This window comes from Pundamilia nyererei, unplaced genomic scaffold (genome assembly GCF_000239375.1).
Source record: "Pundamilia nyererei isolate P.nyererei 1_Seehausen unplaced genomic scaffold, PunNye1.0 scaffold00219, whole genome shotgun sequence".
Taxonomy (NCBI): Eukaryota; Metazoa; Chordata; class Actinopteri; order Cichliformes; family Cichlidae; genus Pundamilia; species Pundamilia nyererei.
The window spans coordinates 1,031,447-1,048,768 of record NW_005187620.1 but is presented as its reverse complement, the minus strand read 5'-3'; the positions used below and the strand labels follow the sequence as shown (position 1 = coordinate 1,048,768).

General features: G+C 39.1%; 1 protein-coding gene across 3 annotated transcripts; it reads right to left on the bottom strand.

Moving 5' to 3' along the window:
- Positions 1–678: 678 nt before the first annotated feature.
- Positions 679–16,658, bottom strand: ap2b1 (adaptor related protein complex 2 subunit beta 1). Of its 3 annotated transcripts, XM_005748349.1 has the most exons (22): positions 16,535–16,658; positions 14,293–14,346; positions 14,071–14,176; positions 13,084–13,219; positions 12,546–12,791; positions 12,193–12,383; positions 11,821–12,042; positions 11,260–11,380; positions 11,047–11,142; positions 10,824–10,939; positions 10,488–10,653; positions 9,964–10,062; positions 9,465–9,724; positions 7,531–7,723; positions 6,690–6,731; positions 5,522–5,674; positions 5,291–5,436; positions 5,062–5,191; positions 4,599–4,683; positions 4,155–4,241; positions 3,239–3,393; positions 679–2,633 (listed from the first exon to the last, which is right to left on the bottom strand). In XM_005748349.1, the coding sequence occupies exons 2-22, from the start codon at positions 14,327–14,329 to the stop codon at positions 2,559–2,561; spliced, it is 2,862 nt and encodes a 953-aa protein (XP_005748406.1). In that variant the 5' UTR covers positions 14,330–14,346; positions 16,535–16,658; the 3' UTR covers positions 679–2,558. The 3 variants fall into 3 exon arrangements, with proteins under 3 accessions (XP_005748406.1, XP_005748407.1, XP_005748408.1); XM_005748350.1 differs by lacking the exon at positions 6,690–6,731; XM_005748351.1 differs by lacking the exons at positions 679–2,633; positions 3,239–3,393 and adding an exon at positions 3,429–3,703.
- Positions 16,659–17,322: the final 664 nt, after the last annotated feature.

Genomic DNA, 17,322 nt, shown 5'->3' with positions numbered 1-17,322 from the left:
TAGAGTAAAGTGGGAGGAAACATGTCTTCTTGCAACACACAGAGAAGTCTTTGCTTTTCCAACTGATCACTCAAAGGAGTACAGCTATACTATGAAATGGTATTACACGCCATTGTAATTAAGTTTTGTTAGGAAGCTGTTTTGATATTTCCAAGGTGAATTTAATTCAATTTTATTCAAATAGCCCCAAATCCCAACAACAGTCGCGTGAAGGCGTTTTATATTTTACAGGAGATCATACAATAGGTAGAGAATCTAACAATCATATGACCCCACATGAGAAAGCAGTTTGGCAACAGTGGGAAGGAAAAACATCCTTTTAACAAGAAGGCTGAGGGAGGGGGGCTATGTGCTTCAACCGGTCATGTAGGTAAAGGTTAATAATAGTGTACTTTGGGGCAACTATTTAATTCTGGGAGACTTTTGAGTGTGATTAAGTCTCTTAGCAAGAATCCACAGCACGGTAGAGCTGCAGCCCTCTTTGCTCTCATGTTTCTGATAAACAGAAAGCCAAAGCAACTTCCTCAACATGGAGATGAAAGGTAACGAAAGGATACCCTTTATCTTCCACCTGCAGTCCTCTGTACCACTCACCCCCTTTTTCAGGTCTGCTGTGCTGCACATGACTTACAAAACACACAAATAAAAAAAACAAAAAAACAACCATGCACCACCACCAAGGATTTGACGATTTATTGACACAAGATGTGGTACTGTGACAGTAACAAATCATTTACAACAAGCTTACAGCAATGACACAAACTTTTCCATTTCATAAGATGCCGTGACCGACCTCGGCACACATTCTGTGCTGCTGGAAACATTTCTATTTGCAGGAGTGTGTTTAAGACGATGCTGTGTTTAGAAAAAAAACAAACAAATAAAAAACTAATGGGATCTACAATGAAACGTAGGTTAGGAGCAGAATTTCAGACTTGAGGAAATCCACAGCTGAAATTAAGAAAGGGTAAAATGACAGCGAGTTCATGCAGGCACATTAATGTTCTCATCTCATGTACGTCACCAACACAACTGACACACTGGGATAGGGAGAAAGCATTTTTGCTTCATTTTTATACATAGTTACTAAACATTTTCTTACTACACCATTACTGGCCTACAGTACAACTCTGGGGGTTTGGGTATATGTACTCTAATGTTCATATAGCTCACACTATGCCAACTTTATAAGGATTCTTTTGAGAGTAATAAAAATAAACTTGGCAATTCATTTTTGTAAATGTGTGGTCCTGTGAACCTGACTTGGCGGATTTCCCACAGTTTAGCATTACATGAAAATCCCCCCAAGAAAATAAAAAATAAAAACACTGGCATTCAAATGACATGTAAAGCACATCAAGGAAATGAAACTAATGCAACAATAACACCTGTGAAAAGAAAACACACAGAGGTAGATGCACAATAAATAGGAATGAAAATATAGTTGTGAAAAGTGTGGCTGCAGTAAATGGGACCGTTTCAGAAAAGAGGAGGAGGAGAAGAAGAAAAAATAAAAATCGTGTCAAGCAAATAACCGGAAACAGAGTGGCACTGGAGTGTGAACACAAAATTGGCTGCTCTTGCTTTTGTAGTGGTTGTAAAACTTTAAGAATTTAAACCCATCAATGTCCTTTATGCCACCTGCTCATCAGAAGACTAAACAGTGTAACTTTTCCTTTGCTTATGGATTTATTTAATTTTTGAAGAGCACTTCATAAAATGTTATACTGAAGTTGTTTAATATCAGAACCAGCACAGCGAACTGCTTACGAACACTTTAACAAGAAAAGGATAAGGTGGAGTGTCATTAAAAGGATTTAGAGCTTTGTGAAGACCGGATGGTTGTAAACGCCTCTGCCAGAAAGACCATAAATGGCATAAGGAAACAATGAAATGCCTAGATTTTGCAATTACAGGGTTGCTAACTTATCACTAAGTTTCTCAATTAGTGTACAATGCTTCACAGTAAGGGGAGAAAAGTTGACATTTGTTTCTAAACAAATTGCACAAATTGTAAGTGATCCCACCAGATGTGGCAGAAGCAGTCAGACAGACATTTCTGGTCTCAAAACAACAGAATACTGCTGTGACTCTGGAGGTACAACTGAAGCAAAGAAAGCGTCAAAAGTGGATCTAAATTAAAAGAAGTGTGAGCTGAACAAAGCAAGTCCCCACTCAGGACAATTTCATCATTAATCACATCTTCACAACAATAAGACGTAATGTTAAGGATGGAATGGTTTTCACTGAGACGTAAAAATAGGGGGTAGAATTAAGAGGATTTTAATGATGCTTTCAACTGCCAAAATAAAGGAAATGTCAACAGTACGCTTGATAATCACTCCCAATACCCTTTGTCTCATCTCACATTTACCCTGTTGATCACTTTGAGGAAAAACACAATCTCCAAAATTGCTTACTATCCATCTTTTACTGTTTGGATTCTCTTGTTTTGGCAGTCAGCTGCACATACAGAAAAATAAAAAAAACAAATCAAAACAAAAAAACACTGCGGTTTGTTGTCAGGATGAAGCAGAGTCGGCAAGTGGTGAAGTGCGTCAATTCTTCAGCACAGAATCGTACATCTGGTAGACGTACTGAGACACTTCTGGAGCCCGACACTTCAGAGAGAGCTGTGGACAAAAGGAGAGCAGAGTTATAAAGGGAGATGCACTCACTCACACATTTATAAAGATGCTCAATCACAGCTCTGTTTACACTGCTTATACTGACCAACTGAGGAATAAAGGAGTAAAACTGGAACGAGGGATGTTACTGACAGTGCTTTTCCCATTTTACTTTGAGGATTTGTGCTGTGTACAAGGAAGGTCAGGATGTGGGTCAGGATCTTGTACGAATATTGTAGCGTGCTTCCCCTACTGAAGGGTAGTGCTGTGTAATTGTATTCCCTTACCATTTTATTACAGCATTCTCACTTTTTGTCCACAACTGAAATGATCAGCTCATTAACACAAATAACCGGTAATTATTTGAAAATCATTAGCTGCTTTTCGAGTAGTATAAGTTAAAAAAATAAATAAATACTGGTTATTTTCTGGATTCACTATATTCTATACCATGACTTACTGATTTTCACTGTATTTATAGTTACTTTGAACTTTTCGGTTCTGGTGGTCAGCTAAAACAAGAAAATCTTTGTAAGCGAAGGTGAAACTTTCCTCATTACTTTTTAAAACCCAGAACAGCGCGTCAAAATGTAAATCTTGTGATGCTATACCGTGTAGTTGGGGTTGCCAGGTTGAATGCGGAGCTCAGCCAGGATCCAGATGCCATTGGTTAGCTTCAGGGACTGGTAGAGCATGTCTTGGCCTTCTACATTTCTCTTGGCAATGGTGTAGATATTGTTATTCTGCAGCTTCCCTGAAACTGTGTCTGCAAGACCGTAAGGTTTCTCAGATTATGATTACACCTCACTCACATTTCAGAAGCCACATCAAAACACACACACAAGAGGGTGCTATCACTACTGGAACCATAATCACTTTAAGGAACTCACACTAATGTATGCATGGGCTAATACAAAGTCCACTACTGGCAAAGGGTAAACTAGGTTTGTGAGGATTTTAATCAACTTCAACCTTTAGATGTCAGTAAAGCTGGACAGATATTCTGAAAGTAGTACTGCTTTGGTCAACTTTTAGCTATCAGAATGCTAGGATTATAGTGGCAAAAATATTGTGAACTTTTTTAAAGGAAAGGAGATGTTCAGCATTGGTTAAAAAGAAAGAGTATCCAAAGATAAGCATGCGGGTGGAGAAAGAAAACAGAGAGAAATAAGGCTTTTTGGATAAGTTGGAGTGTTTTTGATGTCTTAAAAATAACAGAGGTTTTTAAACACTGAGCTGAGAATGTGTTAATCAGTCATCTATATATTTAATGCAACCACGCTGATGATATGGTTAGCTTAAATTGTATTCAATCATTGAAACAAAGAACAACTACTTCAAAAATGCATCATTGTGCCATTTGCCATATTTTGCACGAGTAAAAGCATTGTCTAATATTTTGATATGTTAGAGAAACTACCAAATAAAGAAGTATAGAGCCAAGTTATGTGGACGAGAAAGAAAACAATAAACAAGCAGGTAAAAATAATTTAACATGCTCATGAGATTTTTGACAAATTTGTCTACCTGCATTAAGGTGGCAGTCCTTTATCTGATACTGTAGCTCATTCTCATTGGGGATGTCTTTCCAAGTAGCCAGGAACACCTGTCGCTCTGAAGAAGAAAAAAACAAAATATCCGACAGCAGTGATGTAGAAAGTGTTGGATGTTTCAAACCACTGACATTGATAATTCAAAGCCCTTTAAATGATTTACTGTTTTGTTTGATTCTATTCAGATCTATTATTAGGGATGAAGGAATTCTTTTCATTCCATAGAAATTACACTTCACAATAAGGTAGGTTTCAGTTGCCTATAACATACTTTTACAGCCCAAAAGCAGACTGAATATACATTTCCCAAGTAACAGCAATGTTTGTCAAGCTTCAATAGCTGTGAGGAATATAATTAGCCATTTAAGGAATAGTACCACACTGTTGTTGCTGTTTTAAAAGGTTTTAAGAATTTTACCCATTTTTCCATCCTCAACAAAGAATACATTGAGAGGGATGAGTACGCTGAAGTAGAACACATCAATGCTGTTCTTTACAGCCACCTATAGGAAAGACCAGAGAACATGGTAAGTTTGACATCTTGAGTATAACAAGCAATATACCAACATTTGCATTCAATCAGGTTAAAACTGTAAACTAAACATCAGTTTCTAAAATATATTTTATGAGGGCTAGCTGTTTTTCTCAGTTTCCAATTCTTGTACTGAGTGCAAACACCCTGGAATTTTCATTTTTTGCAAGACGCTGAGAAATTATTTCTGAACTAATGGCCATGTCACACTAAATAATAATAAAAAACAAACAAACAAAACAAAACACACATTTCAGAGAGACAGAAAGAGCAAGACACCTGTCCCTGGCCAGGTCTTTAAATGTGTTCCACTGCTGATAAAATGTGTGGCCACTGTGTGCTGCTGTACCTGAAGATTATTGAGAGGGTCCATCTTCATAACTGGCCCAATGGTGTTAAGAGGCAAAGAGATCTCAATACTCTGATTGGGCATCAGTGGAGTATGAACGGGCAGAGGACTGGTGGGGATCACCCCAAAACTGCAGAAACATATATTAATATTAAAGTTAGTTTTAAAACGTTTCTTAAAGAGTGCAATAAGCAATGACATGACATTCCTGTTGAGTCAGATCACTGACCTGTTCTTGTTAAACTGGATAGCAAAGTCGGTCATGTGTTGTAGGGCTTTGTTGGTGAAAGTCATGTCCATGTACATGTGACCCTGACGGCGAGAGAATGTTCCAGAGATCTCGAGCCCTTTAGCTTTCACTGCAGGAAGCCATACCTGGTAAAAAGTACAACTGCAGTCAATAACACAGACAGTGTTTTACTTACGTTACACCTTCCAAGAAAAAGTTGCGTGAACTCACTGCTTTGGGGACTGCATAGCCTCCTGTGGTGATGGCCATGCCTGTGGAAAGCTCAAATAAGTCGTTGAGGCCACTGCTGGTGGCAGGAGGTGCAGGTGTAGGTGAAGGGGCAAAAGTGTTGGGGACTGATGACGGGATAAAATTTTGTCCCACCTGCAACAAAAATCACAACAAAAACACACACAAAACACAATCTAATAAAGTATAATTTTATGAAGTATCGCAGAAGACTTGAGAAATTTACTAAAATCTACTAAACGGGTCACACAGAAAATAAAATCTTAGACCAGAACAACGGAAGAAGCAACTGATTTGGTCTTTGTGATTATGAAGAAAAAAAACAAAAACAAGATTTCAATCACATCAAAATCACGATTAGCCAAATCAAAAAAATCAAATGTGAGATTAATTTAAAAGAGTAAAAATTTTGTTTTGCCTGTTTGAGCCCATTTGTTATAAAAAATATTATTTGAAAAAATACATTAGAAGTCCAAATTAACATCATATTAACTAAGCCTCTTACTATGTATAAAATCATACAAGAGTATGGAAAAGAGGGCATAAACAAATATATCAGTTCCGTGTATATTTTTATATGTTCAAATTGATGGAAAAAATTATGATATATTGATATATTGAAAGTGATATTGATGGAAAATATGAAAATCTACTATTTTCATAAGGTGGTTGTAATTATTGGTTGCCCAAAAAATTACAAAGGATTTAGAAAAGAGGTTTCTAGTCTATGAATGGCTCTACAACACAGTAAAATCTGTTGTGTCCTCATTACTACACAATGACCTCTTCCTTTCTTTAAAGCCTATAAATGGTGTCAGTGGCCATGTCACCACCACCCCCCCACCCCCAAAAATGACCATAAATATAATGTCTACTGCATTCCCACACTATGAATATTTAAGGAAGGTCTTAACAGGAAGTGAGAAAGAGAACTAAGTGATGTATTCATCCTGATGTCTGACAGAAGGAGAAGGCTTTCAGTTTGCCCCTGTATGCCTTTGTGTGTCCCATCAAAGACTTAAATGGGCTAAAACATTCAAAACATCCGTGTGGTCATCTTGTTGAAAAATGCGTGAGTAAGACGAGTGTGGTGGGTTAAATTCAGGAAGCATGCAGCATGCAGACGGCCAAACAGAAGGGCTTGACTTACTGCTGGACTTCCCCCAACACCTCCGCCCAGGTCTCCCCCCAGCTACAGGAGAGAGGAGAGGCCACCAAAGACAGCATCCAAACATTATCGACAGACCAAAGACACAAAGACAGAGACAGAGACTTTCTTAGCAACCATAACCCATCAAGAGGAGCCCTCACTTTCTGGGAAATATTAATCTCTGCATTGTAGGTTAGACATTAAAAAAAAAAAAATCACTCTGCAAGGAGATTATGAAGAAATCCAGATATTCCGGCAGCTCGGAGAAGTGGTAATAGAAGACAAATACCTAGTAACATGTTTATGAGCCAATGTTACGGTATTAAAACATTTTAAATTTGTGTTACAGCAAGATACAGCATATGAGCATAACAGTTACTTTTTATCACAAGCGCACTTGCATGAACACATAAAACCCAGTAGAAAAGAAAATGGTGTCAGCAGGTACAAGATCTGAACAGGTCTTCTTCAACTATAACAATCCTAAGGAGGAACAAAGAAAAACTAACTTTTCATCATATACCCATTTCTTTTGGGAAAATTTCAGCTTTCCAGATGTTTTACAACTGCCTGCACAGCCTCTTTCCTCCTTAATGTGATGAAAGAGTCATTAAAATGAATGGTGAGAACCACTAGGTAGCATCACGTAACCAGCACTGGTAAACTATAGAAGGATCTAATGGGAGTCAAAGCTTGAATACAGTATAAACGTCTATTATTATTCCATACAATGTGCCAAACACGTAAGACCCATTGCTGCAATGACAATTAAGTGCAATCGCTCAGTGGATCTTTACCTAAATTTAGTAAAGTAAGTGTGCATAAATATGCTCATGCTCACCAAACTGTCAAGGCCTCCTCCCAGAAGGTCCACCGCACCCATCTGCATGGAGGAGACCTGGGGCACATTGACTGGAGGACCCAGGTCCAGGTTCAGCAGATCACCCAACAGGTCACCCTGACTGGGAATGACATGTGGCTGGTCCATGGCTGCTGCTGGCCCACCGCTCACTGGGCTCTCACCTGTGTCGATGCTGTCGTAAGGCAAAACAGTAGACTGGTAAATGAAATGTACTTGGAAACTCAAATCCTAAGAGCTCCAAAAGTATCACAGATCACTGGAAAATTATGAAAGAATGCAAAGTAGTAGAATCTTTAGTTATGAAGCACGGCAACAACTTTCTTTAACCTCCTAAGACCTGAGCTCTTCTATGGCATACATTTTTAATTTAACTTTGATATTTGGGCATATTGGGACCCAATGAATGTAAAAACAAAGAATTACCAGTTCTTGTTTTGTTTTTTTACCTGATTTTTGTTTTTTAGAAAAATGAGAGCCACATATGAGGATATTTGTTTAAAATTTTGATAGAACAGTGGCAGTATATTGTCCTCGTAGGTGGATGTCAGGCCCTTGTAGAGCAAAATTAAGTATTTTGGTCGAAATAACCCAAAATGTGATGTCCACATATGTGGACGCCAGGTCCTAGGAAGTTAAACATTATATTTGGGGGAGGTTTTTATTGCATTTAGTAGATTTACTGGAGAGTAGACAAGAAGGCAGGTGGGCAAAGATGAGCAGTAAAGGGCCATTGGGTCCAGGCTGCTGCATGAGATTTCCATCTCACCTTGTGAGCTAAACTAGCAGCAAACAAGCACACTGCTAGAGAGGGCCTTGTGCTACAGCACTGTGTTGGAACAGAAATGTCAAATTTTTTATATCATAAAACTTGTTTCCATTATGTAAATACATTTCCTTATTAAACTGGGATAAATACAGTACATCCACTTCAACGGAAATTCATCTAAAAGTCCTCAAGTCCACAGCTTCCTGTTGTAGATTCTTCTTTCACACAAGATTTTGCCTGACTCTTCAACATCAGTGGGGCATGAGGCAATATCTTAAGAGTTGGGCAATGTCCTGTTTTCAAAACTAGTTTAAAGCATAAACTGAGCTATGATTAAAAAATTGAAGAGTTCTCAGCTCACATATACAACATACAATATCACATTAATAAGTATTATCGAACATTTTCTTGAAACCAAACCAAATGCTTTGAGACCAGAAGACTGCATTTTAAACTGCTGGATGAATAAGAAACTCTGTCTTTATCTTAAAAACATCAAACCACTCACACCAATTACTTTTTTTTTTAAAGTAGCACTAATTTTAACAGTTTAGACTTTAGACTCAGCTGCTTGTTGTCAAACAGATCAACACGGGCACATTCCTGGAAATTATGAAGTGGTACAAGTACAACGATAGCCACTATATTGTTTCTGCTTATAAACACCAGGGATCAAGAAAAATCTACTCCTCAACAATTACAGGTTGTGTAATTTTATCTCACAATTTCGACATATGACACATTTTCATGAACTGACCTTCCTGGCCAATTTGCAAATTTTCCATGCAACAGAACTGAACTGCTGAAGGGATAAATACTTCCTCTTATATATGGAAAATGGAAGCAAAGCAAAGTGCGACCAATATGAAATATCTGAATATAATCAGTTTACGCCAGTGTGATTATTAAAGTTAAGCTCCTTTCAAGAACTTCAAAAATTCAACCGTTTTATTACACTGATCTTTCAGGCCATCAGGTCCAAAAAGCCATATATTAAAGTATGAGCTCTATGTATTAGTACAATGGACTAGTAGTGAAAGCAATAAAAGTTTTGCATGACAGCGTCCGGCACCCAGAACAACAGCTGGTAAAAGCAGCTGACGTGACATTGTGTAGAACTGGTATGGCACTGAAAACAGTGTCTGACCTGCTGTGCTGAACAGGAAGGTGCTTCCGGTGGATTCCATGGCTTCCCTCCACAAAGGCGCTGGGGGGCTTGTGATACACAGAGGCCAGAGAACCAATGTGGCATATAAGCTCATCCAGTAGGGTGGGCTCTATTAGGTCGGTCTCCTCTGAGATTAGGGGTTTCTCTGACAACACCACCTCTTTAGCAGTTACGGGGTCAGTGGACAACAGGCGCCAATAAATGTAGCCTCTGTCACGCAGGTCAGGGTTGTCAGAGTCCTGCATAGGAGGTCAACACGTTGTGCAAGTTATACTCAACATAGGCAGAAATCACATACCAGAAGATTGTGAGGACCACAGTTTCACAAGTCGTTACAAAAGTGGCAGCTAAGAAAGCTACATATCTGAGAATAATACTTTCATATATGTTAGAGAAAGAAACACTTCTCAGAGAGAGGGAAACCGAACAAGTCATCAAAATCATGCAAAGGCTCTTCAGAATAAAATATACGACTCACTTGAGTGGCCAAGCTGAGGACTTGCTGCACCAGCTCCTGAGTCTCTGATGGCTTCTTAAGGAACAGCTTGACAATGGCGGTCAACAGAGTAAGCTGGACCTGCAAGTCCGAGCACACACACACCATTGGAATATGGCTGTGTTTTATATGCAATGCCTTTAAAAGTCTAACCCTTCATCATAGCTGTGGTAGGTCAAAAAATATTTGAAACAGTCGATCCCCGACTACAACACTTAATGATATTTACAGAAACATAAGATTATTGAAACCTTTCTTATTTAATTCATAACAATACACAATATAATTACAAATCATAGGAACATTGTTGACATTGTTAAAAAAGTCAAAATGATAAAATACATGAAAACATTTTATTATTCTAGATAAACTGTTAAAATTCAACTCAATGTTTTTTTGTAAGCAAGACTAGCCTTTCTGAAATATGTAATGCTGCTCTCGTATATTGTATCGTAATCTGGGTATTTTATTTTACATGAGTATTTTTTTTTTTTAAATAAACTTACCTGAGTGCTCTCATCATGGAAGCCCTCAAGGAAGCTCTCCAGCAACTCATCAGCGTTGTCAATCCGCTCAGCATACTCGCCAACAATCCAGATCATGGCAGCTCGAGCGTCAGGCTCATCCAAGGAATCGAGGTTCTCACAGAGTGTGGCAATGATGCTTTCATACCTAAAGAACACCATATCTCTAAAGTAAGAATCGGACTACACACTACACATCACATGAAATGACATGTACACATGTGAGCTACACAGTCCATCAATTTTTAAAAAAGGTTTATATAGAGCACTAGATAGTTACTTGATAAACACTTTTCACGCATTCAATGAGAAACCTACTTGTTGGGGTACTTGCGGAAGATGTCCCTGATGACCACAATAGCCTCCTGAACCACATAGTTGACCTTAGTCTGGATCAGGTCCAGCAGAGTGCTGACACAGCGCTCTGCCGATTGCTGAAGGGAAACAGGACAGAAACATCTGTCACCTTTACTACCAGAAAAGAGTTTTAAATTACTAATGACACATCATTATTTTAGCTCAGTGGGCCCATAATTCTCACCTCAACTTTGATGGCACAGCGTCCGATGGCTCGTACAGCTTTACGCACAAAGTCCACATCTACCTCTGTGGCATACTCCTTCAATTCAGCCAAAACCTGCAAATCACAGAACAGAAGTGAATCATTTTAAAACTACTTTCTATAAATAATGTTAAAGATTTTCGAACAATTAATTGCTACAATATACTTTTAGTCTTGTTTTCTGTGAAGTACCTGGGCAATGTTGGCCTGAGAAGCCAAACGGATCATGATGTCCAGTTTCTCCAGTTTCACATAGATGGGGTCATTGTATTTGACAAAGAACACCTTGATCTCCTGCTTCAGGATCTCAGGCCTGCACAAAATCAATACATGACACATTATAGTGTGGCACCTAGTCCAAAAGAAAAAATCCCAAGATGGGATTTAATGCTTTTCAAGTAGCAGGCAACTAAGCATGTAAGTGTCAGTCATAGAGTAATATTGCCTGCTATAGCCCTTAAGCTGCTAGACAAGAAGGTTTATCCTGTGTGTGTGCTAAGGTTCAGTTCAGTGTGTACACACAAAAAATATACATTAAAAAGGTGGTGAGAACAAAAAATAGAAATCTGTCTTTCCCAGCTTCCAATTGCTTGTCATAAGAGTGTGTAAACAAACAAACACAGTAAAATATGAAGAAATTACAATAAGGAAATAACCAAATTTCAAAATCTATATATTAAAAATGTTTTTAGAGTTAATATTAAACCCAGCAGCTCAACTTGAAACCTTTCTCTGTCCTTTCTGACAATATACCTCTTCTGGACGATGAGGTTGATGTTCCTCAGAGCCACATACTGGACCTCTGGCTCCCCGGAGAGCAAGGTGACCAGTGGGGGAGATAACTTCTTCAGCAATGTGTTGTAGTAGTCAGAATCCTTGGGCAGCAGCTCCAAGAACTTCATCAGTACCTTCACAGCTGACAGCACCACCGCTGAGTTGGCATGAGACAGCCGGGGGGTGACACGCTCACAGATGCTTTGAGGAGAAGAAGCAGAAATCCCATCATTTTCAGTGGTGTCATGTAGTGATAATGCTGGGCTTATCTCTGGTCTTAAAAGGATTTTTGTAACTCTGATTAATATCACAAATGGTCTAGTTTTAAGTAAAAGTTGACAGGACTGCTACCTTTGAGCCTCACGCTCATCCTTGGGGTTGTAGTTGGACAGGCAGTCCAGGATGAAGGTCTGTCCCCACTCTGTGCACTCGTTGAGGGCCGTCAGCAGCTTGTTGATATTCTGTGGATTGAGGTCCAGCAGGTTGCTGTTGGGGTGAGACTCACTGATCTCTGATAATGCAGCAACTGCATTGGCCACAACCTAAAACGCAAGATATGAAACAATAATGATTTCAACAATAATTAACTCTATATTAACTTAATTATTCTTTAATAGTAATCCAAAGGAAACTAACAGCATTTTTAAAGCACTAACACAACTTTGGGAAAGATACAGACAGAGGTGTAAAGTACTGAGACCTACCATGGGATTGGAGTCAGCAATAAGATCTCTCAGGGAGTCCAGGAAGCCCTGGTCCTCCACCATCTGGGCATTGATGTCATGAAGTTTAGCTACACAAACAGCTGCAGTCTTCCTCACATATGGGTCCTCATCCTTCAAGCACTTTCTCAGTGGCTCACACAAGTACTCTGTGATCTTGTCCACCCGAATGCAACCCATGGTGCGGACGGCAAGAGCCCTGATCAGAGGATTGGGGTCCTCACAGTCCTAAGGAATAGGCGAAGAAAGATTTTACATAGGTACAATGGGCGTCAAAGTTAAAAAACTAACTCACTTTGTAATTTGGAGCAAATCATGAGCTTGTGTGCAAGACACATCTGAAAACTGTACAAAAATCTTAATCCCTATTGGCATGTAAGAAACCCATTGATCGATCCTGTGCAACAGCATGGACAAACTATGGTAGCAGGAAAACAATAAAAAAGTATTTTTAGATTTAACTGCCTTAGTGCAGATTAGTGTAGGATGCCGTTAATCAACAGTTCATTCTCTGTCTTGCCTTGACGAAGCTGTTAACGGCCATTATAGCCATATCAGGCTGGCTCTTGGCGTAGTTCATCAAGTAGAGGTACACCAACTTCTTCAGCTCCAGGTTGTCAGTCTGCATGCAGTTGACTACATCTGGGAACAAAGAACTGAGAGCAAAGCAAATTGACTTCAAAAAGGAGTACTAGACAATGTTGCGACACTGTCATGTTCTCTCACACTAGCTGTGAATTTACTGCATGATTAACTGTCCTGAACTCACATCAGTACAAATCGGCTTAACGGACATATCATACAACTGTAGTATGACTAATTAATGTCTGTAAAGCTTTAGCACACTGTGAAAAAACACTGTGTGCAAAGTGATCATCAATAACGATGTCTGAATAGCCTGAAAGTAATAAAAACATCCTTTCATTCACACTTTTACCTCCTGATTTCTGAGGCTACTAGTCAGATATATAAAAAGAGTGAAAAAGGCCAGAGCTCCAAGTACCTTAGAAACTGCTCTCTCCTATTTTTTAATCTCTGCTACTGTGTTCTCTTAATTTGCAATGACTGATTTCCTTGACCGATGGCAATCAATAGCAAAGCAGTGAGCCCCCTGAACAATACTGAGACTTTTATTTACTATTACTCTCTTAGCAGCACTGACAGTTCCAGGAACATATCCTGGGAGTTGGCAGAGAGCAGCGGAAACAAAAGCAGAGCCGGAAACAATGACCACACATCAGTCTACTGAGGATGAGACTAATCAGCTTTCCAAAAGCAAAACTCAGAGTTAAATATCAGCAGCTGAATTACTTAGGAGAGTGAAGGACTTTAATCCAATTGTCTGTTGGTCAGTAAGCACAACACAATTTTCTTCTTGTTTAAGATATTCGGTGCCAACACATAATGCAACTGAGAAATCACAGACGCCACGTCACTTTGATTTGCTTATCTTATCACACTGTTATAATTATAGACCTGTGTGGCGCATGTCATAAATGCAGTGTACCTGACATCTTTGCCAACAGTCATGGCAGCAATGACCTTCTTCACTGCCTCTTTCCTCTTCTCCTTCTTCTCATTGTTCAGCTCTGCCTTCAGTTCAAAGATCTCCCCTGAAAGATGAATCAGATGAAGAGTTGACAGCAGTACTGTTTATATATACACTGCCATAGATTTCCAATCTCTAACATGCCTACATGAACAAAAACAATTTCTCTATCATACTCACCTTTTTTGTTTGTTGTGAAATATTTGGAGTCCGTCATGACTGTGGTCCTTAGTTCTGTAAAAAATAAATAGATATATACATTTAAAAAAATATTACATAATCATTCAGTGAGGCTGCCATATGACTAAGTGGCATGGTGACAAGCCACAAAGTAGTTCAATGAAATTCAGTCATCAGGTTTGCCTCCAACATAGTACACTGCAACAGCCAGCAACCAATCTAAAAATGTTACAGGTTTCTTCTATGACAGACCAACCTGATGTGTTTAGTTTCTAAATGAATGTATGAATAACTGCCTTACAAATATACAAGGTTATACTACAAGTATTGAGAACACCTCTTTCAATAAATAACTGAGCAAAATCCATACAGCAGTATAGCAAATGCTAATAGAGTGGCTTCATGACACTGGTTTGCATGGTGATGTGGAAATGAAAGCCTATGAGCCCCAAGCAAAATACCAAATATTAGCTGGAGTGGTGTTAAACACAACCAGTGGACTACAGAGCACTGTAATCGCATAGTCTGGATTTATTAATATGGCTTTATTTTCAGGAATTGTAATGGAGGATCCTGGGTTTGGCACAGGTTAGGGGAATCATTTATGTCTGAATTATACACTCCCAACTGTTTTACAGAGTATATGAAGTTCTAGTAAACTCTGAAATAGGCAACTTAATTTTATCATAATGCACCACACTAGGGAAGTACAGAATGCAATTTTATTATGTTTAATTTGTTTTTGTTATTATTCATTCCCCTTTCTTCTTCTTTCAGATGATTCCTTTAGGGGTCACCACAAAGGATCATCTGCCATCCTATCCCTTGCATCCTCCTCTGTCACACCAAACCTCTGCATGCCCTCCTTCGTTAAATGCATGAATTTTATTTTTTTATTTTCTTTGCAGTCTTCCTCTTTTCCTCCTGTCTGGCAGTTTCCTATTCAACATTGTTTGTCTGGTATTTCCACTATCCCTCCTCTGCACATGTCCAAACCATCTCAGCCTTGCCTCTGTAACTTTGTCTCCAAACTACTCAACCTGTGCTGTCCCTCTGTACTCATTTCTAATCCTGTCCAGTGTGGTCTGAGCATATTGTGCTTTGACAGCTCCAGCTCGGCCTTCCATCTTTTTTGTCAGTGCCACTAGAGCATATCTCTGCCTCTCCAGGCTCTCTTTCACCTGCTCCCTTGCTTCAAGCTCAACTGCAATTTGAAACATAGTCAAGCAAAATGCCTTCTGTAGAAAGGTTTTATGGTCAGATGAGACAACGATTGAGCTATTTGACCACAGTGACAACAGATATGTTTGGAGGAATAATGGCAGGGCTATCAAATCTAAGAACAGAGTGGCAGCTGTAAAGCACGGCGGTGGTAGATTTATTTACCAATTCTGACGAGAAGAGTGGTCAAGAATTATGGCTGTTGATCGCTAGCAAAAGCATCTGGGGAAGATACAACTTACTAAGGGACACTTAACCAAATATTAATGGGGGTTTATGTATATATTTGAATCTGTGTGGATGAGAGAAAATCCAACATAATTTCAAACTTTTGCAGAGTTATTAATGATGTAAGCTCTACAATCATGCAAACCTGGAAAAGAATTCGAAGTTCGGAGCAATCATTAAAAGCACAAACATATGATATCGATGTCCATAATGACTGTGTGTAAACCTATGACCACACATTTATGTATCTGTACAGCCCTAGCTAAAACATGCTATTACATTGAAGAAAACGTACTTAGCGTTACATCTTAAACAATTAAACCTTTACTTTAGCCGGCATTAGCCATTTTCTTCATCTGTATGGTGAAGAAGAACCTACTCTAATCTAACGGTGACATTAACTGCTCTGTGTTTCTGGGTGTGACGACGTTTGACCTCTCAACAAACATCAGGTTAGCTTTAATTAACCGGGAGGCACAGCACTTCCACTTAGCTAGCGTTAGCTAAATGCTAAATACATCCGCTCCCTCCTGCGATACCAGAAATATTAACAACAAACTCCAAACACAGACAACTTCTAACATCAACCTGGGTTTACAGTCCGATATGACAAGATTTCGTTATGTTAAATCTGGAGTCAAAATAGAAACGTGAGCAGCGGCCCAGTTTCCAGGAGCTGCCTTTACGGTAGCTAAACGATGAGCAGCCCTGCAAAAATACAGTCGATACAAAATCACACCACAATGACAGCAAGGTTAAAAGAAGGTCCTGTATTGTATAATATCGCCCATACCTTGCTGAGTATACGTGAGAAGAGAAAAAATATTCCACTGGGTGTCAGACGCAGGGTGCTCCTTCGTCTGTTTGGAGGAAGATGGAGAACCAGGATAACGATGGTGCGTTCACACTCATCGGAAACTGGACAACTTCCCTCCTCAGGTAAAGAATACCAGGATGCGATGTTACAGCGAACACATTTGGTTGATTTTATAACGGCTGTTAGTAGATGTTTGTATAGTTAAGATCTGCGAATATAAATGATGTATTATATAAAATGTATATGCAAATCCAGGAAACCACCAACGGCAATGACACCACACGGTTTCGAGGTCATGTGTACAAATCGGTCGGTAGGGTTTATATATTTTTTGTAATTGGATTCACAGGCAAATATAAATCAGTGCAAACTTTTGTATTTAAAGGGGAAATTTACATTACACAATAAATGACTCTATATGACACCACGGTTTCCTATGATCATGAATGCAACACTGGAGGGAACTCTTGGTAGGGATTTCGCCGTGTCCTCGCAGCCAGGAAAAGATTCCATAACATCAGCGTTTCACCTTCACTGTACAGTCCTGGCTTTTTCAAAGCAGTTTCAAATCAGGGGCTGCAAAGTACTCCCCTGGGTCTGAACGCAGCCCAAGAGTTGGAAAAAGGAAGGATACTCATGTTGATGTGAAATATGTTCAGTGCCTCAGGCATGAAGGAACATGTAGAATCAGACAGATACAGTTTTGTTATGTTCAAGTCCTTGCAACATGGAATTCTTGCAAAACACAGACTCTGTTAGGTCCC

Bases quoted from the DNA above. Each gene is read 5' to 3' on its own strand.
- ap2b1 (XM_005748349.1), bottom strand. From the start codon at position 14,329: ATGACGGACTCCAAATATTTCACAACAAACAAAAAAG. The intron at 11,381-11,820 runs GTATATTGTCAG...GATTTTGTGCAG, and splicing joins AACCTCATCGTCCAGAAGAG to GCCTGAGATCCTGAAGCAGG. The intron at 5,675-6,689 runs GTAAGTCAAGCC...TTTTTGTTGCAG, and splicing joins GTGTTGGGGGAAGTCCAGCA to GTGGGACAAAATTTTATCCC.